The 26451-nt window shown below is 35.6% G+C and overlaps 1 protein-coding gene across 1 annotated transcript in view; it reads left to right on the forward strand.

Annotated features, from left to right (window-relative positions):
• The first annotated feature begins 4517 nt into the window (after positions 1–4517).
• LOC134854241 (neuronal acetylcholine receptor subunit alpha-5-like) overlaps positions 4518–26451 on the forward strand; it is a 28874-nt gene continuing 6940 nt past the window's right edge. Inside the window, exons 1-3 of the mRNA XM_063870416.1 lie at positions 4518–5052; positions 7976–8176; positions 14601–14715. Coding sequence (XP_063726486.1) covers positions 4683–5052; positions 7976–8176; positions 14601–14715 — 686 coding nt within the window. The 5' untranslated portion in view covers positions 4518–4682. The remainder of the gene's footprint in view (positions 5053–7975; positions 8177–14600; positions 14716–26451) is intronic.

Below are 26451 nucleotides of genomic sequence, written 5' to 3' on the forward strand. Positions count from 1 at the left end.
CCTTGATCTTCAGCATAGAGCACTTTTTTCCAGCATAATTTGACAGCCTCAAGGTTAAATCATGAAGGCAAACATTATCAAATTTGAGCACGTTTGAGTCATGAGTCGGAATCTGTAAGAAAGTTTAAATTTAAAAACCCAAAATTAAGATAAAATCTGGTGCATCTTTTTGGTTTTTTAGACCTCATTAGATAAGAGGCCGAAGTTATCATTTTAATTCTACTACAAGTTGATGATTGTCTTAGTAATTCTTACGTCTCCTTCTTGCCGCCCTCGTTTTTCACGTAATCTAGTAATTCTTCTCAGAAACAACAATTTAAAGGAAAAGTTGAAATTTTCTGAGCTAATTGCACAGCAAACGGTTAACCTCGTTTTTTACTCGAAAATTTTTATTTGGGTTTTGACGGAGTTCAATTTTGAGCGCAAAACTGCACTAGTTTTGAAATTTTATGGTTATTCTAGATTAAATGAATCTGTCAGATAAGATTTAAAATTATGCATATAAAATAAATTCTAGCAAATCATCCTAATTCTCAAAAAACTATGAAGAAGAAGAAAAAGGAAAAATGACATCGAAAATCTTAAAAACAATAAACCCATCCTAATTTTCCTATCAAAGCTAAATAAAACTGAACTTTCAAACAAATGATTGAGCGTCTTCTTGCATATTCACGTTTTACAATTTTGTAATAACTATGAATTGACTTTATCTGAGAGTTTTGGGTAGATTTTCATAGAAATCTTTTTATCTCGAAAACAAGGACAAAACATACAAGAATTGCGCACTGCAATAAATCGAGGTCCCACTCATTTGAATCTAAGCAAAACTAAAACGACCATAAAATTCTTACTTCTTGTCGTTTTTTTTCTCTAAAAAGCTCTTATAAACTTGCAATTGGCCACGCATACAGCGAACAAATTTCAGCAAAACTAATTCTTTTAGTGTAGTTTTATTAGATGCAACAGCTGCTTTTTCAATCAGTCAGGATTTTATTCTTAACACTTTTTTTCTCTGTCTTGTTTCTTTCAGTTTCAGGCAAAAAATGTCTTGAAAGAAGAAGTTGAGCTTCCGAGCATTGACATACAACATTTTGGGAAGAAAAACACTTTGCTGGTTATCTAAAAACATATGTTCAAGATAGATTTTGATTAGTCATGGAAAGGGTCGTCAAAATAAAAACAAGCTACAAGTAATCAGTAATCAGTTCGCTTTCAGATAGAATACTTTGCCTTATTTCATCTCCACAATCAGTGCATTATATTCTTGTCGGTAAAACCATTTAACAAAATTTTTTTGCGTTATCAAATCACAGAGTGCTAAAAATTTTGATATAGGTTTGTCTCAACTTTTGAAAAAACTCTCAATGTTGATCAATTTTCATTCGGCCTTTCGTTTTTTGCTTATACTTTTATTCTACGTTTTAACTTTTTTTGATATCCAAACTTTTTACTCTTGGAACGTTCAAACTTTCAAAAATTTCTATATCGCGTTTTTTAATTTTTGGCTGAAAACTTAGCTTTATTTTCTCTATGTGCATAGACCATTGAAGTCATTTCCTTCAAAAAAAAGTTAGATTGAGATCTTTTGAGCTTTAGAACAAGTAGTTTCAGCTTCTACTATAAAATCCGTGCAAATAAAATTACAAACAGTTGTCAGTGTTTGACTCTATTTTTGGATGGGACATTCAAAGCATCGATTGATAGAATAAAAATTCATATGTCGAGTTGAAGTTTTTTATACTACTGTCATTTTTTCAGAAACGAGAAGTTCGAAAATCTAGAGCAACCAGCTTTTATTCAACTAATTTTGGTCTATAAGTTTTTGAGATTTCCAAGTCAACAAAAAACGCCACTCCATTCAAATGACCAAGAAAAACTTTCCTCATAAATCTCCATAAAGGCGCAGTATATTTTTCGTGAATGAGAAACTTTGGAGTATAATTATTAGGATATGCAGTCGATCATTGACTTTACTTTTGTAAACTAATTTTTTTCTTTATTAACTGATTTTTTTTTCAACAGATAGAAACTTAATTCGGAAATGGTGCAGCTCAATTTAGATCAAATCTTTTCCTTATTTAACAATTTGCGAAAAAACTGTCAAAATATTTATCATTGTCTTACCATGATGTCAAAATATAAAGTAAAAAATTTGAATAATTAGATAACGCGCTTTCAAAAGTTTTGCAAAAAATACCAGACTTTGTGGCAAAATTTAAGGAAAAACTCATTTTCTTATCATTCTTACAAAATATATCAAACTTACACCAAATCGTGTTGCAAAGGTTGCAGTACTTCAGAGCTATAGCCTATCTTAATGCATATGAACCTTGCAGGCCGAAATTTGAAACTTACCATCTAAGCATATTCCCTATCTTTATACGTTAACCTCTGATCATAAAATATATGTTAAAAGACCGCCAGCGGTCTCCTAAATCTGTTCCCTTAGTGAATGTCCAGTAAATGTATTCTTTATCATAATAAATTTGAGTTTTGCGCGCCGAAGACCAGTTAGAAAGTGAAACAGAGCCGCATTGCGTTCTGATGGACGATCAGAATTCAGTACTTCAGCCATGTGCGACTCTTAAAAAGGTCACAGATTGACCTTCAATGACCATATATCAATTTCAAAAGCAGCTTCATTATATCTCCCAAATTTCAAATTTCATTCATCGTCTTTTTTCCCTTCTTGAAGTTTTGGCGGTTTGATTTGGAGAGCAAAACTCGCGTGTTTGAAGAACTGACTGACCAAAAATATATTATAGAGTCAGAATTCAGATACCATAAAAATTGATAAAAATTATTGTGATAAAAAAAATAAATCAATTTTGGACAGTTACAAGGAGGGAGAGTGGTCTAAATTTTTCGGGGATTCGATCCGTTCGGCTTTCAGCAGTACTGCTTTTACGAGTAAGTTAACTTTTGTTTCTTATCTGCTGCGTAAAATAAAAAAATATTCGAAGTAAACATACGGGTGCTGTTTTTATTTTTAAATATATTTTTTTTCAATCGGAAGAGCAAAAGTTTTGCGTCTGTTCTGTCGGTAAAAACTTAAATATGATGAGTTTTCATTTACAACAGGCACTAAAATAATTAAAGATCACCTTTTTTATCTAATCGTAAAATTTTTTCTAAATTTTGCACCGAGTGCAGGTGCTAATAGAAGGCCTGGATTGAGAAAAAACACCGCGTTTTTTGTGAAACATGAAATTTTTGGATTGCGTGAGTAATTTTTGGTCAAGTCGAAAGAAACGAAAAAAAACTCAAGCAATTTTACAATAAGCTCAAAATTTTGACCCCATTTTCAAGTTTATTTAAAATTTATGAGTTAAATCGCGCCTAATGTTTGTGTTAAATCGCGCCTAGCGTGCCTTATTTTACTTTTCTAAAAGTTATCCTTAATATTTGGCTATTTTTATATTGTGTTTGAACAAAACGTTCAAATATAAAATACTATATCTTCGGTGTTTTTGAGCTTAGATCCGGGTTGGCCTGCTTCTCATAGAGTAATTTCGGATAGGGTACACCGTCTGTTCGTCACGCTATCTAATTTTCAGCCGGATAGATTCTTACAGCTTGTTACTTTAATACTGATCCTAATCTTACTCTTATATTTCCTAGTCTCAATAGATATAGTATATACTGGTATTGTTGCGAGATTATAGGAGAGGAAGATCAGCTGCTTTCTAAGTTAAATTATTTCTTCTCTGGCTGAAACTATAAATAGTTTCATCTTTACAAATTATCATAAATTTTAGTTTTGGATCATGATTGATTAGTTCTACATATTTTTCAGTGATAATTATCAATGAATATAATTGGATATTAAATACTTGTTTTAAGCGGATTTCATTTTTGTTAAGATGATGTCAACAGAATTTTTATTGCATCATGTATCTGGCAATAGTTTCACTTTCATTTTGCATAAAGGAGATTCCAGGAACAAGAATGATATTTGCTACCTGAAGAAACATTTTTGGTCATAATCTACGAAAACATGGTTTGCATTTGCTTACACGTGTTTTCGAAGTTAATTAAAATTGCGGGACCCATCTTTCAAAATTGCTTTTTACTGGGACTCAATTATCATACTTGTACCATCTTGACTTTTGCTGAGGTATCTAAATAAGTTATTGGTTTTAATGTATTGTTTTGTTACAGGTGTGTAATAGAGTGTGAAAAGCTAAATTGGAAAAATCTGAATGGAAAGAATTGTGTCGCCGAGTTAGAATTAAAAATTACCCAAAAAACGTCAACTGGAGCTCGCAATTTTTCCGTACTCCAACTCAACTCCAGATTATCACCAGAAACTTCGAAATCTCAACTCTCGAAATCTTATTTTAGCTCTACTATTACAAACAAATCAAATAAAAACTATCAGGCTACCAAAAAAAAAACCCAGATTTTGAATACATCCCAAAAACGAAGAGTAATGGGCCTTTGTTTTTATTTACCTGACAAAAAGTTCAATTACCTGCCTACAAAATAATATCCAATATTAATCAACAATTAATTGTTTCGGTAATTTACTGTTGTGAGATACCAAAAAAGAAAGCGTTTCTAGAGTTTTCGTTTCACGATTTTATATGTGACAGCAATATCAAAAAAAAGTAGCTACTTTCTCAGCGAAATTTCTTATATAGTTGATTGATTACACCTATATCGATAGTTTGAGTTCAAATATGGCGAATATCTTCACAAGTTGCCAACTTTTGTTCACTCTCTTCGCCCTTTCAATCACGCTTATTGCCGGCCAAGACTCTTCAATCGATGACCTTGAAAATGGGGTGGAAATTCAAGAAGAATTGATGAACAAATTGCGCAAAAAAGTCCCAAAATACATGCCCCCTTCAGATCTGAAATACAAACAAGTCGCGGTTAAATTGGACATCTACCAAATTTTAGACGTAAATGAAAAAGATGGTTTGATGACTCTGAAATTATTCGTGTATTATTATTACAATTCTCTGTCTGCAAAATGGGATCCCGATGAGTATAATGGGACCCGGATGTTGGCGGTACCCAAAGACACCTTCTGGACCCCAGATTTAAGTGAGTTGTGCTTCCTGGTTGAAAAAGTCCTACTCAAAATTTTCATTGATGATAGAAATGGTTTTCATACAATTTCATAGGCAAAACACTCCATGACTAGTATGACTAGCGTTTACCATAAATGGAGTTATAATTGGCATTACTTCCCTTAAATGATATAGTTTGATATAGCAACGGCAGCTTAACAAAAAACAAGCTTTGGAATAATCATTTAAAAAAACGTGAAGATTTTGAAAAAGAAATCATTATGGCTGATAAAAAAACAAAAAAAATTATTTAACCAAAAGTGGTAACCAACAAATTTTCAGTAATTAAAAAATGCCATAGTAATATAACATTATACGAAAAAAATCTATGATTATTACGACTAGGATTTTGCCGAATAATAGAACTATAATTATTGTTTCCTTATTGTTTTTAAACTTTTTTTTGCTATAGCTTGATATTTATTCGTTAAAAGGCATCCACTCAGACTGACTTTTTTCCATTTTAGTTTTCTTGATAAAGTTATTTTTCTTGATTTTTTTGAACAAAAGCGATTAATAGATTGTCGCGACTGTTTCTTAATGTCTATGGATGATTTAGAAAACTAGGAGAAATTTTTGAAAAATAACGATGAATAATCTGAAAAAAATAAGAAAAAATTATTTCATAAAAACTGTCCCCGTCTATCTATTTCAAGACAAAGTGATACATTGAGGATAACGTAACGCATTAATTAGAACAACTAGCTTGCCTCAATTACATTCAGATATTTTCTAAGCCGGATTTAATCGCCGCTTACGCGTTTGTACTCAAAATAAATAGCGCGTTGTTTATATGAGTTGGCATAATTACATAAAAATTGATCACAAGGAGTTTTTTACCATTGAATGCGGTGCAGCAAAATTTTTCAGAAAAAATCGGCAAAATTGGCCAAGTGAAATGTTGAGATTTTTAAAAAGAAAAAACCACTCGAGATTACTTATTCTGTCTCTTTCTATATAAATTCGGAACAGTGAAACTTAAAAATATAAATCTAACAGGTTACGTTGGATCCGTAGGATCCACTTGCCATAAAAACTTCTTATAGCAATCCAAAGGAATTATTTTGATTTAGGTTAGAAATAGAACTTTCTATCGCAATCATTAAAGAAAACAAGTTTCTTAACATAATTGAAATTCCAATAGTTCATGGAATTGTTCAGTTTGCGATAGAAGCAGGGTTGGATATTGGTTTTTCTCGAGTGAGCATATCTTGGGTTTTCCGAAGCTTTTCGAAACTTTGGTCTACCCTTGCAGTTTGTAGTTTTTATTGTTTTTTTTTCTATGAAATTTTGAAGCAATGAAGTTTATAAAGTATAAATCTAACAAGTTTCTTCGGATCCGTAGGATTCACTTGCCATAAAAGCGTTTTATAGCAATCCAAAGGAATGATTTTGGTTTAGGTTAGACATACAACTTTCTATCGCAATCATAAAAGTAAACAAAACTGCTCGTATCAGGGCGAAGCCCTGAATGTTCCGACTGCCTTTTAAGGTGTCTGGAGCAGTAATAACATTAACAAATTAACTATAATGAAACAAAGTGAAAAATTATTTTTTCCTAAAATTTGAGTGAAATTTTTTGTGAAAATCATCCCCCCAAACGCCATATAAAAAAAGGATAGATTTCGTTTCTTGTAATAAATCAATTATGACAAATAAGCTTCTTTCAACCAATCTGGAACAATTCCAAGAGGGATTAACTCTACGCTTACGCGTTAATAGCGCGAAATATATCGCGCGTTAATATCCCAAATTGGCCAAATTGGCAATCTTCAAACCCCCATAACTTTATGAAAAATGATCACAAGTAAATTATCTTTTCAAATTTAGGCTTAGGACAACAATACTTTTTGATAGATATAGAAAATTCAGTCAAAAATGGCTAGTTAAGAAGTCGAAATTTGTCTGAAGAAAAAAAACCCACCCCGAGCACAAATGTTCCTTTACTTTCGTATCGAAAGTCGGAACAAGAAGTTGCTTAACATTTCAAAGTATTCTATAAAAAATTCTGATAGTTCATGAAATTGTTCAGTTTGTGATAGAAGCAAGGGCGGATATAAGTTTTTCTCGAGTGAGGGGCACATATCTTGGTTTTTCCAAAACTTTTTGGAAATTTGATAGACCTTTGCAGTTTGTAGTTTTTAGCTCGACGGAATTGATTTTATGAGATCATCCAAATTAGAATAAAGATCATTGTTCAACAGATGTTTGTGCGCCTGGATCACCAAAAATTTAAGAAAAAAAACACACCAGAAAAGGCCCCATAATTACTTATTTTGACGCGCGCTCCCCCTCAAAATTGGTATATAATTTTGTTGTATAATTTTTAGGACAAATGCAATTTTCCATAAATGCCTGAAAACGTCGTTTTTGATCGGTCTTTTTAACTATTTGCCTGCGACGGAAAAAATGGACAAAAAGTTCATTCTTGTAAATTGTGAGGTCTCAGAGATGCCTGAGAGAGGTCAAAATTATCCAAAAAGTGCCTAAAAACAACTTTTTTTGCCCTTTTTACAGATCATTTGGCCGAAATAGAGTCTTTACAGTGAGTTGGGAGAGCTTACAAAGTCATTTTGGCCAGCCTAAAAAAGGTCGACAAAGTTTTTAATATCCGCCTCTCCCTTCGAAAAAAATCCTATATCCGCTCTTGACTTTGCTCATAACATTTTATGACGACGCACTTCAAGACGCGGCACTTAGCAAAATTTTTGTTTGTCATGGGAAAGTTTTGTTTATTTTGTCCTTAGCTATTCTTTTATTCGGGATTTTGAAACGCAAAAATGAAAACTGTTTTTGAGACTTTGGGAAAAAATGATTTAAAGTGCCGTTGCATAGATGGTTTGAATGGTGTTAAGTTCAATTTGGAATAAAATGTTTCAGCCAGCATTGTTTTTCAGCCATCAGGAGTGCAATGAAAGTCAACTACGATGCGTACGACAAACAGACGGTATGGTCTTCTGGCTTCATAGTCACAAGATCTACTGTAGTTTCGGCCATAATGTCATGTGACTTCGATGTGACCTATTTCCCATATGACAAACAGGAATGCGAGTTTGAGGTATCGCCCATGATCACCTATGATGACATATACACTGTCGGTAAGTAAAAAAAAAACTTTATTATTTGGGGGGGGGGGGGGGTGGGGGGGGGACGTTGGAGTGTCACGAGGCTGCCTCAGTCTATGCTATTCTTCAATCTAAATGTATCATTTTGTCAGTAGTGCTAAACGTTTTTCAAGGACACGTAATTCAGGCCCAAATCGTTTTCACACGCTTGTGGTGTGAAGTCAGTTGCAAAAATCTTGGTGTTGAAAAAAAGTCTATTGTTATATATCACTTACCTGATCAATCAAAACGTATTGAATTCTGGAAACTCTAAACTCCCAAATGATATTCTATTTTAATATATATTATATATATTCTTAGCTAAAAAATAATTATAATTATCTCATTTTATTCGACAGTTTTCGGCTACCAAGTTCGAGTGATCTCATAGCGCAGGCAGCAATTCCTGTGAACGAAGACAAGACCGACCTACTTCGACTTTTCCATTCTGGTTGAAATAATCAAATAACTCACCGTTTCTCTGGGAGATTTGGTTGGGACAGTTTTTCTTAGCCGTCAGCCGTAAGGACAAATTTCCCGTGGGGAAGTTCTTGCAACACCTGCTGCTTTAATGAATGAACTGTACCCTATGCCAGATACACTAGCAGCCTCGGAAGCTGCAGTTGCAGCCGGAAGTCGAGCTCTGAGGGACCCAGCAGCAAATAGACGAAATGACGAAATCATACCGGGGAGGCGTAGAAAGAGTCCTCGACTTAGGGACAACTCGTTTTATCATGAAGCCTAAGCACGCTTAAAGTCAATACTTTTCTTTTTCGTCAGCGATCACTGATTCGTATCGTATTTAAACCTCAATGCCTGTTCATTCAAAGCTGAGTAGGACTACACGGTGGAGTGGATAAAGATTTATCTCACAATCTTCATGAACGACAACGATTCGTTCTTCTGATTTTATGCTCATCTTGGTGTTCAAACGGCCCTATACAATCGGTCATCAGACCAGGAAAAAGCGACACTTAAAGATTTGTTTATCGACGGGATCAGGCTGATCGACATACAACAACAGCTAATCAAGGCTTAGGTAGACCTCGATAACCCTTATCGTTGGCACTCGAAAGCGAAACTCGGAGAAATTTCAGAAGCTGCTTCCACAAAACCAACGCCAACGTCTGTATCTATCCTGATAAGGGTCAAACAAGAGCCCACATTATCGGTATAGCAATACTGTAGTCAAAATCACGGTTGCGGGTGGGGGAACAAAAAATTGCTCTACTCAATGCTCTAATCAGTACCGTAAACCGACCGTGCTAGAAGGGCCACTTCGCCAAAACTTGCAACAACGCGAGACAACGTGTAAGCATGCTACAACAAGATTCAGTCCAACCAGAAGAGGAGTCAGATTTTATCGACATTGAGGTTGACATCGAACCATAATATGTAGTGACGTCGAATGATATCGTAAAGTTAACAGTGTTGAAGCAAAAAGGACACAAAGAGGAAAATAGGGCAGTCTCAGTATACAGCTATGATCAGGCACTTGTTGTTTCTACGCTCTTTACGCACGGTGGACACAAGGAACCCAGTTTCGTTTTTGAAAAAAATGACTGCTGATATTCTCCTTAGAAAAATGCCTGACGCCAGTTTCTTGTTTATATCAAAATAATTTGTGAGAACAAAAGTTGTCGTTTATAACAATAAACCTTAAACTTGTTTGGATAGCTCGAGATTCCATTTTCCTACCATAGCTGAAAGATCGAGAGAGCCCGGTTTCTAGTCTCGGTAACCGAACTAGAAATCTTCCTATTCTAAACCATCACGAACGTTTAGGCGTAGATACTATGCAACACACACCAGTCAAAATAAATACAACGGAAGTAATGGAGATAGATCCGTGCTCAAAGTTCTGGAAGGTTTAATTGTCCTAGCCGCGATAAAGATTTTTAATTGTCCTAGCCGCGATAAAGATACATCTGTCAAAAATATTCTTGAGGCCAAATCAATGAACGCGCAAATCTGAAAAAAAGAACCATATGCCGAATATGCATGAGCTGATCGACTCAGTCGCCCAAATCATCACTAAGAACACTATATTCAGTCAGTTATGTTGTTGTTAATTTTAACTTATAGACAAGGTAATTTTAGCGCTTTGTGTGGAGTAGCAACGGATACATATCGATTCAAACTGGTTTCTATTGCGTCACACATATACTCACAGAGTTTCAGAAGGCGATAGATTGCAAAATTAATGAAACTGGTAACGCACCGAATTTTTCGCAAATGAGTCAATTAATTCTTTTAAACCGCCAAAAGCTCTTTGAATTAATCAGTTGAGATACGGTTTCTGACAACAGCTGCAGTGCTTCATACCGGATCTACATAGTTATACCGTCTTATTCTGACCATTGCTATATCCTGCTAAAAGAAATCATTTTGTGGATGGGCGAACAAAAGTTGTTTTCCTGAAAATCAGGGATTTTATAGCCGATATACCAAAACTACATTTTGACGACGCGTCAAAATCTTACCGCATTAATTCTTACCCATGCTCCAGTGGGTTGGGCTCATGTTTGGAGCAAGAAATCAAACCCGATGTGTGAGCTCCGATAGCGTTTGTCTCCAGGTTTTTTACAAACGGCAGAAGCCAAAATCAGTACAAATGAACTAAAATGATGGGCCATGGTGTCACCATACGAATCTTTCCAATCATCTCTCTCGTGAAACCCATTCGCTGTTCCTGCTGATCATAAGGCTATTATGTCGGCGCTTAATGAAAAATACGGCAACAAATCATATTAGTCAAGGCTTAGTATGTGGGCGGATTGAATCATCCCGTTTGACTACGAGGTTATACACCCAAAATTTGATTTTCCAAAACCGTCCTCGCACAAAAAATCATCATCAAGTCTAGCCAAGCATTTAATTTGTTATGCTCTCAGAGTTAAGTTAAAACTACCCCGATTTGAACAGTTTTCAACGCATTAAATTTTCAGCCACTCAGAGCGTATGGTGTCAATGCAGGCAAAGTTGACTACCACTTTAACAAGAAACTTAGCTAATCCAATTGCAGCATTTGTTTCAACCAATCAGATTGCAGTAATTTTTGATCAAATCTCACGCTAAAGGTAGTCGAAATTGCGTACTACGTTTCTAACCAATCACAGCGTCGTATGCACATTGGATGCACACCGAACTCGCCGCTAGATGCTGAAACAACATGCAAGCCAACCCCAAGCCAGTATAAAATTGGATATATTGGATATGGTAAAGCTGATGAGTTAATGAAAAATCATTGTGTTCGAGCTTTCAGTTCACGGTCAAGTTTTATGAATACTTCAAATTCCTCCAGCAAAAACATCGATCTTTCAAACAAGCAAATTTACTCATGATCTCTCCTTACTTCCAGACACAACAAATAATATATGCCAGCAGGATCGACATAGTACAAGCGCGCAACAAAACCAGAGCATGACACTCCAAAGAGCGTTATGTGGCGACGAGAAACCTCACCGAACAACTCCTATTCACGAAGGTTCAACAGCAGACCGTGGCTCAGGCTGGGATCTCTGCCATCAATGGTGGTAAGCCGCTCATCACTCGAGGCAAGAGGAATGTGGTTTGATCTCCCAGGGTTCTTTGACGTGGACCTGGCCGGACTCACAGGGGAAGATCAATTCTTAGGCCGATGCGCGTGGCTATCATCAACAAAGATGTGTAGTCCTTAAAGAAACTGGGGGATTATATGGCAGCGGTTTTGAACCATTGTGTCATAGTTGACAGCAAGCTCGCGATTCGGGAACAGCTTCTAACCGCAATTCTGGCTCAACTTCATTGGTCTCACTCGGTACAAGCAGCTATCTTGGATGCCTGGGAGTATTTTGGCGCCCTGTCTTGAACTGCCAAACAGTGAACACTTGAGACTGTACTTTGTGTGGTATGATTTTCAAAACATCGAAAATGGTTAAATTTTCTCAGCCACTATCAGAACTAAAAAAATTTTGCAAAGCAGAGGCATAAAACCCATCCTCACGCCGGTCGGGGATCACAGGAATGGTGATTTAGTAAAAAGATCAATTCAGACCATCAAGAGGAATTTAGGAGCCGAAAAATTGGATCCAAGCCTTAAAAATCTAATTTCTACAAGTAAGTAAATATCGACGATATCAGAAAAACGAATCAACATTGAAGGAATAACCAATTGAGCTTCATTCTGGGAGGATACTGAACACTTTTTTTTCGTTAACACGTGGAAACAGTGTTAATTCTCAGTCTTTAGCCCAATTTCTAAAAAGGAAACCCTTGAAGCCAGAACAGCGAACAAGCCAGGATTGCAGCAGAGATCGCGCAAAACGTAAGGACGCGAGTTGCTCATATCTTGCAAACTCCTTAAAAACTGGTATCACGAAAGAGACGTTGGGGTTCTACAACCACGTGGGAGACTTCAATATTATCGTACTCTCGCACACTCATTGGATTAACATTGCGTCATCATCCAGGCAAAAGATTCGCTAAATTACGTAAATTAGAAAGCTTACTGTTAGAAAACTCCTCAAGACTCAAAGTTTTTGAAAACTCATTGATCGAAGTTTTGGCAAACCGTTGTTCAAACTGGCTAGGGTCAATATTGTACGTATTTCAGTAAATATATATTTTACTGGCAAAATACCACGATGCCTAATCCTAGGCAAATGACTGAGCCGAGCAGATTAAAGTCTAGACTAACAGAGGATCTCACAGCCGAATCTTCCGGTGACTCGATTGTCAAAATAACAGCTCCCGACACAGAAGATGTTGTCAGGCCATCACACCAGGACTCTCAGGCAGATGAAGCTGTTCAGTTGCCGATCGGTCCTCAACCTGCATCGCGTCAATAAGTCTTCTCCATTCAATAAGTCTTCTCCAACTAGGGCGACCAGGATCGGGAGATAAGGCAAGGTCAGCAGCGAGACCAAGAAAGCCCATGAGCTTTTTTGTGGTCCATCGCATCACTCAGTCAGAATCGTTTAGGCGGCCGAGACATACACACAAAGCTCATCTGCCGAACGGTGCGTTGATTCGACACGCCCAACTCCTTAATAACACCAAATCGAAAACTAGAGGCATCATCTCCGTTTCCACGAATGAATGATGAAGTTACTCCTTTCAAGAAGAAACGGGCAATCGAGCAGCCTATTAATAAATAACAGTTTGCAACAAAAATTTGAATTTTTGTAACTTAAAAAATTACTTTTGTGACTAAATTACCTAGATCATCCAACCCTGTGCTAGTTACATCTTTCATGGGTACAAAAAAATTTCATCTGCAAAAAAAAAACTTTCCTGTTGATGGAGCTGTCATGACGCGACCTTCGGTACCTCATTCTGTGATACGTATTTAACTATTTATAACTTTTATTCAGTAGTTCAAAACGTTTCTCAAGAAACTTTTTAGCGGTCCTAATTAATGTCACACGGTTGTGCGGCGAAGTTAGTTGTGAGAGCCTTGATGTTGAAATGAAGTCTACTTTTCTATCTCTCTTATCTGATCCATCAAAACCCAATCAATTCTGGAAAGTCTAAATTCACATATGATAATCTTTTCTATTTATATAATCAAACATTTCACTCACTTTTCTTTTTTCGACCGACTGTTTTTCGGCCACAAAGATTAATTAATTTCAGAGAAGTGAGAGTGAAAAAGAATCATATATAATTTTTTCGAGGTGACTATTTTTTTTCTTGTTAAAAATAAAAAAAAACATTACAGGGCAAACTATGTACTTTGTGGTTTATAAGTGGATTCCGTAACAGGCTCAAAAAGGTTTTGTCATGATATCAGCAACCTGATTCTTCGATCTTTTTTTGTAGTTGTGAACTCCGCAGACAAACAGTTGAAACTTTGCGGAAATTTCTAATCCAAATTCAGAACAAGCAGTGTTCACAGTTTAAGTTCAGATGAACGAGATGTTATCTCTTTGATGAAATTTTTTATTGTTTTTTGTTCAATGCGTGCGAGTATGATCCTGTTAATTGCAAAAAAGTGCTTTTTATAATTAATGAATAACGTAAAAAGGCTCATCTTAAAAGCTGATATGCAGTAGCGAATATTAGAATGGGGCAGCGGCGGACGCCCCCTCCCCTCCCCTCCCGCCGCCGCCCTCTTCAGGGATTCGACCCACTGCCGAAACAAAGGGTTCACGTTTGTACTATTTTGAGCTGAAGGACCTTAAATTTTGTATTGTCTAAAGGTGCCAATAAATACTAACTTTGAGGGGAAGCGCGCGCCAAAACAACGCGCTTTCCAAAAAATGCCTAAAAACGCCGTTGGTCAAAAATAGGTTCATTATACTGATTTGTGAGTGCTGAAAAAATCAATTTGGTCGACCTATAAAAAAGGTGGAAAAAATTGTCGAAACTTTTTTTGAAAATTGGCATACCCCTTGAGAAAATTGTAGATCAGCTCCTGAGTCGCTCATTATTTTAGTAGTTGTTGATGACGGTCAGTTGGATCTGATTTACTACCAGGATAATGACCAGTGGGAGCTCATTACGCCAGTGGTTATAAAAACTGCGTCAGGCCCATACATTCACAGCAAAAGGTTAGATTAACAAATCAATCTATAGTTATAAAGTTGATACCAAATTGTTGGCAATATCGGTGACCTTGAGCAATTTAATTGGTCAAAAACTATAGCATTTCAGGTGAACTTGTTTTTTTTTCGTAAATAAACAGTTATTACGTGTGAAAAACAGTGAGAAACTAAAACCCGACGTTGACAGCAGTTTTCGGCTAATTTCGTTCAGATTCGTTGACCGAAAAGGATATTGCCAAAAATTTGCCATTAACTGTACAACTAGATCTAAGGGTATTGACATTTAATTATTGACATCGCCCTTATTGACATTTCATTACCAAATTTTGATGCATCTGACAATTTGTACCCAAAGGAGGAGAAAGAACCCAAACATAAATAAACCCTGATTAGTGGCTACTCGAGTCGAGTTTTAAGGCCGAAAATTGAGCAAAACTATAGTGTTTTTATACGTTTGGGCTCAAAATTTTGCAAAACGAGTGATTTAAGGTTTCAAATACAAAACCACTCAAAAACCGTTCTAAATTTTGCGGGTTTTTAAACATTTTTTCTTTTCAAAAACTCTGATTCTTCGCCAAACCAGCACTGATTTCGGACTTATTAAGAATTTCAACTGCGAAAAGCTTACCTTTTGCGAATTCTCCGTTAAATCAACGTTGATTGAGGGCTGCAAAAACACTACGAAGATCCAAGGTTTTTCTATTCAGTGCTGCAATATAACTAAAACCCGATGACGATCGCTGATATTTTGCTAGATCAGCGCTATGTTGAAGTGGTCTTAAAACTGCGGAAACACCGACACCCTTAGTTTAAAGCTAAGAAAGCGCTGCAAAACGCTGTAAAACTAAAAACTCCATTTCTTTGCTAAATCAACGTTTTTGAGATCGCATCGATAGAACCGAAAGCGCTTCAAAAAATCTAGACAATCAGGATCAACCTTGAACTTCATTCAAATCAGCGCTAACTCAGGACTGTATTAAAACCGCTGGATACTGTAAGCCATGCCACACGCATTGGTCGTCGTAATCTAATAAAAATATACTAAAAACCTACCTAATCTAACTTAAAAACAATAAAAAGGTAAAAATAGAATTCAATGAAAATGTGTGTTATTTCTTACTAAAAAACAATAACACTGACGCTCGCTCACAACGAAGGAGGTCACTTGCGTTAAGCCAAGGTCATATAAGACCAGTTAATTACGAATAGATAAAAGAAAAAAATTAGTCACAACGCTTCCCCTAACTGGGAAAGTTTTACAGCCCATCCAAAAATGGGTGATCCTTTTCTCCCTGTCCTTCACGAGACGAAAAACGTGTACAAAAATCACAACTAACTAGAGAGCAACCAGATAGTTTACAGAGTACGAATACAAGGTTTACGCATTAAGGAACTAAGGAATTAAGGAACATCTTGAGTGATTAGATTGATCAAGAAAAAGATGAGTAAAGTAGACTGATTTAACCAATGGAATTTGATAGAAGTCAATATGATAAGGCTTTATTGAATTATTTCGACAAAAAAGGATGTTAAGATCCGATGGTTACGTAAATTTTTGCTGAAGAGAACTGATAGCTAGAATTTAAAAGTTTAGGAGAAAATGGGTTTGTGGAATAATCCGACGGACTATCTATTTCTCAGAGAAGAAAAAAAATAGAAGTAATGATAAACAACTACTACACCTACATTAGTGTTAACGGACTGGAGATAAATTCTTTCGAAATTTATATAAGGTTAACTTAAAGGTAGCACCTGCAGTGAGCATGAATTGCTCACAGAAAAGAAATAAATAGTCCAAATAAGACCAATTAGATTTTAGTTTTAGTTTTTGTCAAGGAATTTTTTACACTGTCTAATTAAATCTGAGTCGATATCTCCGAATCGTCCAAATCTTCTACTACTGAGGGTGGCGATGAGGTTAGTAGCTCCTGTACTTCTTCTTCCGTGAAAGTTCTTGTTTCAGGCACTATTTCCGTCGGATTTTGTGAGACGATGGGACTAGGTTGTTCAATTGACTGAGCGACCAAAATTTCTCTACAATCCCTCTCGTTTTCGAATATGACATCGCTCACTGTGTCGGATATGACATCGCTAAGTGTGAAGGTATTATCTGCTGTCCCCGATGCTTGCTCGCCTATAACATCTACAAACAACCTTTTACTATAAAAATTTGGTGGTCCCACGTTTCGCATTGGTCTAGAAGGAATTAAGAAATTACGTTCAGGGGAAGACTCTCCCACTTTGTAGACCGGTATATCTTCTGCGGAATCACTACCAATTCCAGTTTCACTGCCTGTTCAGGTTGTACACTGGTGTTTTTGGTCGTCTCTGGCGTGATGTCATAAAAATCGAACATCGAAGGTGGTTCCGTCTGTCCCGGGAACTCTAGTCCAATTTGCATCGAAAGGGTAGTTGCCGGTAATATTGTCTGACGGAGTGATGGCCATTTCTTGCCTTGTTCTAGCGCAAGCCTTACTGCTCATTGATCCTGCTTCATATAAATTAATCAGATCCGGGACAGTGACATTACCTTTGAAAGTTTTTGGTTGTTTCAAACAATTATCCTTTATGGCGCTATCTGATTTCCTTAAGATCTTCCCGCTAGCGAGTTTCATTGTTGAATGAGACGAAAGTATTATTTTCTCTCCGAAAGGTCGATAAACAGGCTCCTTGATTCAAACTTTTTCGGCAAATGCTACCTTTCTTTAGGGTGTTTTGGAGTGGCAGTCTCTTAGGTTTCGTCGCTCAGAGAGTCATGGTTGGCGAAGGGCTCGGTTCCGAGTCGTATCCCTTTTCTTCGGGGTTAGGATTTTTGTTATACAAAGGAGTGCCCAGGTATCCATCTTCTATTCTGTCATCTGCCGCCCAATTGTTTGCCCTGTTTCTTGACATAATTGAGTTTCCGTTGTCTAAAAGTTTACTACGATTTAGATTGATCAAGGTTTTCCATAATGTGTTTGTTGTTCTGTTGAAATGTTTTTCGTAATGATTGCGTTTTATTTTCGATTGTTTTGTGCTCCGTAGGTTCCAAATGATCTTGGATACTGAGTGCCTAATTGTAGGTTTTGTTAATTCCGAAGACTTTGTTTGTAATTTTGATGTGACAGTATTGACAAGTTTTTCCACTAATCTGTTGGAACGGTGGTCGCCAACTGTACAATAAAATTTTATATTATGTGAAAGACGAAGTAATTTAATATCTGCTCTGGTGAAACACGAAGCGTGGTCGACCAGAATTGAATTTGGGGTTCCATGAAGATGAGTACAATCGGTAAGAAAGTCAATTACTGTTTTGGCTGAAGTACTTCAAGTAATTTTTGCCGAAGGGAACTCAGAGAATCTATTTATACGTAGTAAGATATATTTACAATGCCCCCATGCGGAATCTAATAAACCTGCAAAATCAAATCAATTTCTTCTTCTACAAATTTGAGATCTGAAGGTGATTATAACGTTTTTCAGGAATTCGGCATAAGATTTTATAGTTTTTTCCGTGAAAGTAAATCATACTGTTACTAGGTGGCGACCAGACGTATTTTGAGAAGATTTTCAGTCGAAATTGTCTGGGACAGGTTTCATGGGGGCTGTTCGCAATACAAATGGTAAACATAACTTGTTGTCTAAATAAAGTAATCCGTTAGCGGTATAAATTTTTTTTCTTCTAAATTTGTGGAATTAACTGCCCAATTTATTGATTTAATCTCCCATCTTCTTCTAGAGCTCTGACTATGGGGTATAAAACGATATTTTTGCTTTTAAAGAAGCTGTTCAATTCCAATGGTTTTTCAGTCACTTTTAGAGATTCTAGGCTTTTTTCTTAATTGTGATGACTGATCCGAAGATTATTTCTCTTGTGTATAAATTAAAACAAAAACGGAAGATGGTGGAGTTTTTATAAGTCCACTATGTACCTTTACAATATTCACAATATTCGATATTATGGGAGATTTAAGAAAATTCAAAGGGAGAGATTTAAAAAATATAGAGAAAAGAAAAGTATAAAATGGTCAATTTAGAACAATTCTTTAAGAATACTCCCGGAGAATACAATTAAAGTACAAAATTTGGAATGGAAATGACCAAAATTGTAAATTGTCAATCTGGAGCCAACTAAGTTTAGAATTGAAGCGAATATTATAATATGTAGTATTACGTCAATGGAAATTTCCGAAATTTGTCCGATCAATTTTGAGTGATACTTTGAGGTATTAATAACTGTGTATCTGACGGATTTATGATTGAATTGATTTTACTTACTGTTGTTACAACGAATTCTTCATCATAATATGAAGGAACAATTTGTGTTCCCATTGGAAGTCTAGAAATAAAATCCGTGAAGCCAATATTCTTACCCGCTAGGTGTTTGTTCGAGAAATTAAACAGCAAAAGTCTGTCCACCCATCTTGTTAAACTACCATGATAGGTTTTAATTCCATGATTATAGATATTACTGATAAAAAGGCTTTATGATTGATTATGATTTCAAATTCCGAACCGTATATAGAAAATTTTTGTAGTGTTCTACAGACCAAACAACACCAAGGAGTTTGAGTTCATTCGCTGAGTATGTAGCCTCGTGTGGTTTTAAGGAAATTGATCTCCAGTCTTTCACGCCTGGTTGTTCGAGCGTTGCGCCGAGACCGTTATGTGATCCGTCCGATTTTACTCGTGTTTTCAGTTTCACGTTGATGTGTGTCTTTTCGGTTAAGCTAACAGTTTCTGATTTGATTTTCTCAAAAGCTATGTTATAATCGTCTGACCAAGTGAATATCGATTTTTTAATTAAAATTGGTCCTAAATGACTTCCCAATGATGCAAGGTTTGGTACGAGTTTCATAAATTGGTTGAGCCGAAAAATTTAATGAACTCCTTCAAGTTCCGAGGGATTGGGATCGATTTTATTTCTAAGGTTTTATCTTCCAGAGGGGTTACTCCTGTTTTTGGTATTTCGCTACTTTACCGCGAACTTAGTATTGTCGAGCGTAGTTGAAATCTTTTCAACAATTTCTTTATGTTCCTTAAGGCCTTCTTATGTTTAAATTGTCATCGAGGTAGACGTTAGCAAAAGGGATGAGTGCATTGGTTGAGTGATTGACTGCATTACTCTTTGAAACTCATTTAGCCTATCGCCTAGTCCGTAAATCCCGTTAGAAACTAATTTGTACCAGTTATATTTCCTCCAACGATGCTACAATTACTATGTTTGCTCGTGAAATTGTTTATATTAAGTTGGCTGTTAGCATATTTAAGGTCTAATTTTGTGAACCAGACTTCTTGGTCGGATTTTTCTGAAAAATGAGATGCAGCATTATTTGCTGGTTTTTGAATTTTTGGCATCTGGTACTTATTTTTGACTTTTTGTTCGTTCAAAAAAATAGAGTCTAACGCGAGCTTCATTGATTTATTTTTCTTGCAGGTAATAACTATTGGGCTATAAATCTATCTTCGTCGCATGATTGTAGCTTCTTAATGTGTCCTTCGGAAATAAGTCTGTCAAGCTCTTTGCTTACTGCCGAAAGTAAATGTAGCGGAATCCTACGCCCTTTTAATTGTAATGGTTTCAGTGGGTCGTGAATGTGAGTAAACACGAGTTGGTTCTTAATTTTACTGATTCTGTTGAATAATTTGTTGAAGTTCTTGAAAATGGTTTCAGTTTTATTCTTGTATAACCCAACGGAATTTATAAAGACTGACTTTCAATGCTTTTCATGTATGAGGAAAGGGTTTTTGTGCAACTTCTATCCCGACGTGAGGTGGATTGTCATTTCCTAGGATGTTTCGTTCGTGCCCCTCAGTTATGAAGAAAGCTGTATTGTCGTACATCCATCCGTTCGATTTTATTTGTGAGATGACAATTCCCACAATCTTTATCGGGTCATTCGTGAAGACGCAGTTTTAATCTTTTGCAGCTTAATTGACTGTGTTAATTTTAAATGTGGATCGCGTAATTTAAGTTCGTGTATTAAGTTTCTTTTCAAAAAGCTTTCTGGCCTTCCTGAGTCCACCTGTATAATTAGCCATAGATTTTTGTTATCGTTTTGTCCCGTTTCTGACCATGCAATAATTACTCCTCAACAATCTTTATGTACATGGTTATTTACAGCAGGTTTGTCCGACGGAATTACAATAACTTCAGTATCTACAATTTCGTGATTTTTTACATTAATTACGTTTTTCTTCGAGACTTACAATTTTTTTTTGAAATGTCCTTGAAAATTACAAGATGGACATTTTGCTTCTCGTTTATGAAAACTCCGATAATTATTTACAGCATTATTATTTAGAGAGTAAGAGAGTTTAAATATACTTGTCATTTTCGAATGGTTTGAGATTCCTTTCTCATCAACTAAGGCAACATTTGAAGTTTTTTTTGGGGGAGGGGAGGGGGGTTGGGAGATTTTCAGTCAAAGTTTTCCGCTTTTCTTTGCCATTTCTGCTGAAGCACCCCAGCAGAACTGTTCCAAGCTTTCTCTATCTCTCTGGCGTCTATTGATTAGCTTATGGCGTTCGAATGTCACATTGAGTTTTCTAATAAAAGCTTGGTTTAGGAAAATCCAAATTTCGGCGAAATATATTAGTAGGATTTTGGATTTTAAAATTTTTTGTTAGAAAACTCTTTTATTTTCGCTTTCAAGTGCTAGGTATAGCATAGACTGAATCTTCTTGTTCGCTTCTTCAATGCGCATTCCATTAAAGATCTTTGTTCTCAGCTTGATTGGGGAGCTCTCGCAATCGCTGAATCTGCTTTTTACTTCTGCGTTCCTTGCTAGACGTTCCGTTTTTGCTGTCGTTGATTTGTTTTGAGGCTCTCCCGCCAGTTGTAGGATATCTGGTTCCAAGAATTCGAGTGGGTTTAATAGGCTATCGATGTTCTCTTTGGCTATTAATGCCAGTTGGAACATATCCCCCCAATCTTTCCACGGGGTTGAGAGATCGATAGAGTGAGATTGCCAGAATGGAGGTACTCCACTAATGCTAGATTCGCTTACAAATGACTGAGCCATTAAGAAAAAAATATCTTAAAATAAAAAAATGGTATGAAACAGAGTTCAATTAAAATGTGTGTTATTTTACCAAGACAAAATAACACTGACGCTCGCTCACTCAGAAGGAGGTCACTTGCGTTAAACCAAGGTCCTATACGTGCAGTTAATTAAAAAAATTATAAATGAATAAGAACAATCACAACAAACACAACCTTCTAAAACCACGTTAAAAGGATGCTTGTGCGAGAGGAGAGGGAAGGAGGAGGAGGAGGCGAGGAAAAAAACCCGAACTTAAATAAACCCAGATTAGTGGCAACCCGAGTTGAGGTTTTAGAGCCAGCACATCTGGAGTTGGAACCTAAATCAGCGCTAGTTCCTGGCAAACAGATTATTGCAATACCGTGTAATTGATATGTAGAGCTACTTCAAGCCTACAAAAACCTGCAAAATATTTAGAAAACCGTACCCTTTCAATAAAGCAGCACTGATATATGACTGTGATAGAAAATCAACAGCAAAACCTTGCAAAATACCGATTCCTTGCTAAAACAGCGTTGATTTAGGGCTCCAACAAAACTGCATTAGCATAGAAATTGTTGAGTTGTAACTAAGTAGCGCAAAAAAAACATCTTTTCTGATCTTCCGCAAACTCAGAGCGGATTCAATTTGGCAACAATACTGCAGGAACCATGAACAACATTAATTTATTGGTGAGCCAGCGCTATATCAGGTCATTAATCATTCTGCTAAAAAAACACAGTTTTCCCTACTTTTTCGGTTTTATAGCGCTACTTTAGGGCTGCAAAAACACCCCAATCGCCATATTTTTCTTAAATCATCGACATATTGACATTCTATCAGGGCTGCAATTGTTCTGCAAAAACCATAAAAACTTTGATCGTGTTCAAATAGTTTTACTTCAGTCATACCAAGTCAGCTCAAAATCAGGGCTACAAATAGCTGAGCCAACTTTAAAAACCCCTTTTTTTCGGATTCTTTGATAAAGTAGCGATAGCTTAGGGCTGTTGAGAACTGTAAGAACTACGAACATTCTTCATATTTTGATAAATTACCACTCCACCAGGACAGCAAAGTTTTCAAGGTTTTTCGAAAAAGAAGTTTTCATTGAGAGCCACAAATGACCAAAGTTCTATAAATTCTCTCTTTCACTAAATCAGCGCTGAGTCGAGGTCGCCTCAAACTTGCAGACGCGCCAACATCCTTGATTTGAAGCTATGAAAGTGCTGCAATAACACTGCAAAAAAATTATCGTTGCTAAATCAGTTGTTTTAAAATTGAATCAATACTACAAAAGCCCTAAATGTTTCTTATTTTTTGCTCAATTAGCGCTAACTCAGCGCACCACTAAAACTGAAAAATCATGAATGATTTGGTTTTTGTTCAAATCAGCGGTAATTCAGGACTGTATTATCACTGCTGAGTTAATGAACACCCGGAATTGTTACAAAACTCAGCGCTAATAAATGGCCAACAGATAATTGCATTTACCACGAACAACCCTGTCCTGTAATTGCTATATCAGAGCTAATTCAAGGCTGCAAAAGTCCTGCAAAATTTCGATGGAGAATGCTTGGACATAACCAATCTTTTGCTAAACATAACCAATCTTTTGACATAACCAATCTTTTGACATTGAGACTGCAATGTAATAAAATTGTGAATATAAGGGTTTGTGTACCATGAAAAAATCATAAAAAGTTCAGGTTTTTTCAAGTTTTTGCGCAAGTTGTTTTGCTGCGCGATCTCTAATTGTTATTAATAAAGACGTTAGATTAATATTAATAAAATAATATATATAAATTGTTAAGTTTCAGACAGTAACTTTTGGAAATTTTTTTTCGTGTTAAATCAAGAACTGTTAACCTAGCTCTATAGCGTCAATATAAAAAAATCAATTGTAAAAATCAAATGAGCAAAAAATGACTTTACATATAGCATATAACAAACAACATACTGCGTTCTTATATAAAATTACTGAAAAATTTTAAAACCATTCAAGTCTTTTTAGTGGATTTATAAACGACGAAGTGCAACAAATTTTGCGTAAAGTCCACACAAAATATCAAAGCGCTGAAGTTTCCGCTGTATCATGAGCTGATTTTGCTGTTATAAGTAACGAATTATTTTCTGAACTAAACTATATCTTAGAAAAACTTAAATCTTGCATCCATCATCCAATGCGCTTCTCTTTTATGGTTTGAAGTTGTATTGGTAAAAGCAAAAAAAAAGTTTTGGTAATTGAGGGATTCGATCAGCTGGATATAATGCAAAGTACTTGAATCTCAGTTTGAGACTCCTTTCATTAATCTCTCAAGGATATAAGTTATCCAACGTCGCAACGTTTTTTTAAAGCCTCTAAACTAAAATTTTTGTTAGATTAACAAAAAAAAATTTTTTGCAAATGTTTGATATCAACTACTTCCATTGAGTTGTAGTTTTTTCAATGTTTCAAACACAAGTCTTGACAATTTAAATTGAACACTAACTTTCAGTCAGGTTAGTAGAAATTTGGATTTTTACAGCTATCTTTATTGTTCTTTATTGTTCTTTATTGTCTTTATTGAATAAAAACATACTACTATTACAGTCACATTGAAAAACCCTCCCAAACGAATACCAATTTTTGCAGTAAACTGGAAGTTCAGATAAATTTCACATTTTCAGCGATTGCTCCGAAGATGTCAATTTAAAGTCCAAAAATCTTCTTCCTGATTTTTAAATTTCCATTACTTCTTCCATCAAAAAAACTGGAAAAAAATCTCTCAAGCTTAAATCGCCTCTCAAATTGAAACTTTTCATTCAACTCTAAGATATTTTCGTTTGTGTAAAAAACCTATCAAAAGAAATCAAAGTATTATCCGAATAGCAAATGAAAGGGGAAAAAGTGGCTATTATCTAACGACCGGTAACCAAAATTGGTTTATCTTTCATTTAAAAATTTCTTGAGATCTTTTTAAATACATTTTCCGTAAAAATGCTTTTTTTTGAGATCTTTGATGAGATTTCGGTTAATACCGAAAATATTTTAACTCTAACCTTTGGCTTGTCTCCTCTCCGAAAAAGATTTTCAAGACTTTTTTTTTTTCAAAAGTTTCTGAATTGCTTTTGGCTGAATTTTTTTTCATTGAACTCTTGCAGTTGCAAAAACATGTCTATGGCTTCTAGTCAACACTTGACTTCAACTTTTGTATTGCACTCTTTTGTAGAAAAATCAAGTCCACGCAGAAGTAATTGAAACTGTCTCATGGTGGCGCAAATTTTGTGTACGAAGTTTAGGCTTGTAAGTTTTATTCTACTTTCCGAAAAATGTATCAGCTCATCTATCCTTAGAGTACATTTTATAAAGCCAAACCTTCTCATTCTTTGAAAAAAAAAACCCAGCGTCTTCTTTCACTTTGGTTTTTTGCTAGTGGCAACTTTTTGTTTTCGTATAATGTCTCCTGCTTTTATTGTTGTGAAATTATTATCTGGAAAATTCTAAAATATTCTTAAAATCTACGTCTTGTCCATCTTATCTTGAAATGTCTAATTGTCTGTTTTGCAAGGTTGAAATAATAGCAAGAGTTTCTTATCTGTTTTTGACTGCATCCTTGAATCTAAGGCAGTGTACAATAGATCAGCTTGTTTGGCATCGTTTCTTTTTTCTAGATCATGTTTCATTTTTTGTCTTGGGTTTTTTTTTAATTGACAGAAAATGAGCGCAAACGAATCTATACTCGTGTAAGCAGTTTGTGACAACAAATGGGGTGATAAATCTTATCAGTAGTAACCATTCAGCTTAAATTGAATGTTTTGTGCAGACGAGTGTTTTTGAGTTTTTTGATAATTTACTAATTCTTTTTTCCGAAGATCTCTAATTTTTTCTCTGAGAAAGTTTAAAAGACACTCACTCAGACACTAAATCAAATCCTTGGTACAAATTTTTATGAACTGCTGCAAGCCATTAGGGACCTTTTTTGAATATTGGGAGAACAGAAACGCATCCTATACTCAACGTCCCGCTATGTTTCTTTTCCAGCTGGTAAAAAGAAGTTTGTTGCGAATATTGTAGTGAATCAACGGTCTTCGGGGATAAATAGAAAAGTAAACAAGACTGCTCGTATCAGGGCGAAGCCCTGAATGTTGCGACTGCCTTTTAAGGTTTTATGGAGCAGTAATAACATCAAAAAATTAAATGTAATAAAAATACAATGAAATTTTTTTTTCTAAAATTTGAAAATTTTTATGAAAATCATCCCCCAAACGCCATATAAAGTACAAAAGGATAAATTTCACTACTTGTAACAAATCAATTATGGCGAATAAGCTTCGTTGAATCATTTTGGAACAATTTATAGGACGGATTAATCTCCGCTTACGCGTTAATAACGCGAAATATATCGCGCGTTAATTGTCGCAAATTGGCCAAAATGGCAATCTTTAAACCCCCATAACTTTACGAAAAATGATCACAGGTGAAATATCTTTTCAAATTTGAGCTCAGGACATCAATAGCTTTCGAATGATATGAAAAAATTCCGTCAAAAATGGCGAGTTAAGAAGTCGAAATTTGTCTGAAGAAAAAAAACCCACCCCGAGCACAAATATTCCGTTACTTTCGTATCGAAAGTCGGAACAAAAAGTGTGTCAAATATTGGATGAGCATTTTAATGAAATAAACTTCGATTTGCTGGGACCTACTGAGACTATTACAGATTGCAAATGAATAGTGACTAATTTTTTAAAATTCTGGAAA

This window comes from Symsagittifera roscoffensis, chromosome 9 (genome assembly GCF_963678635.1).
Source record: "Symsagittifera roscoffensis chromosome 9, txSymRosc1.1, whole genome shotgun sequence".
NCBI classification, from domain to species: domain Eukaryota; kingdom Metazoa; phylum Xenacoelomorpha; order Acoela; family Convolutidae; genus Symsagittifera; species Symsagittifera roscoffensis.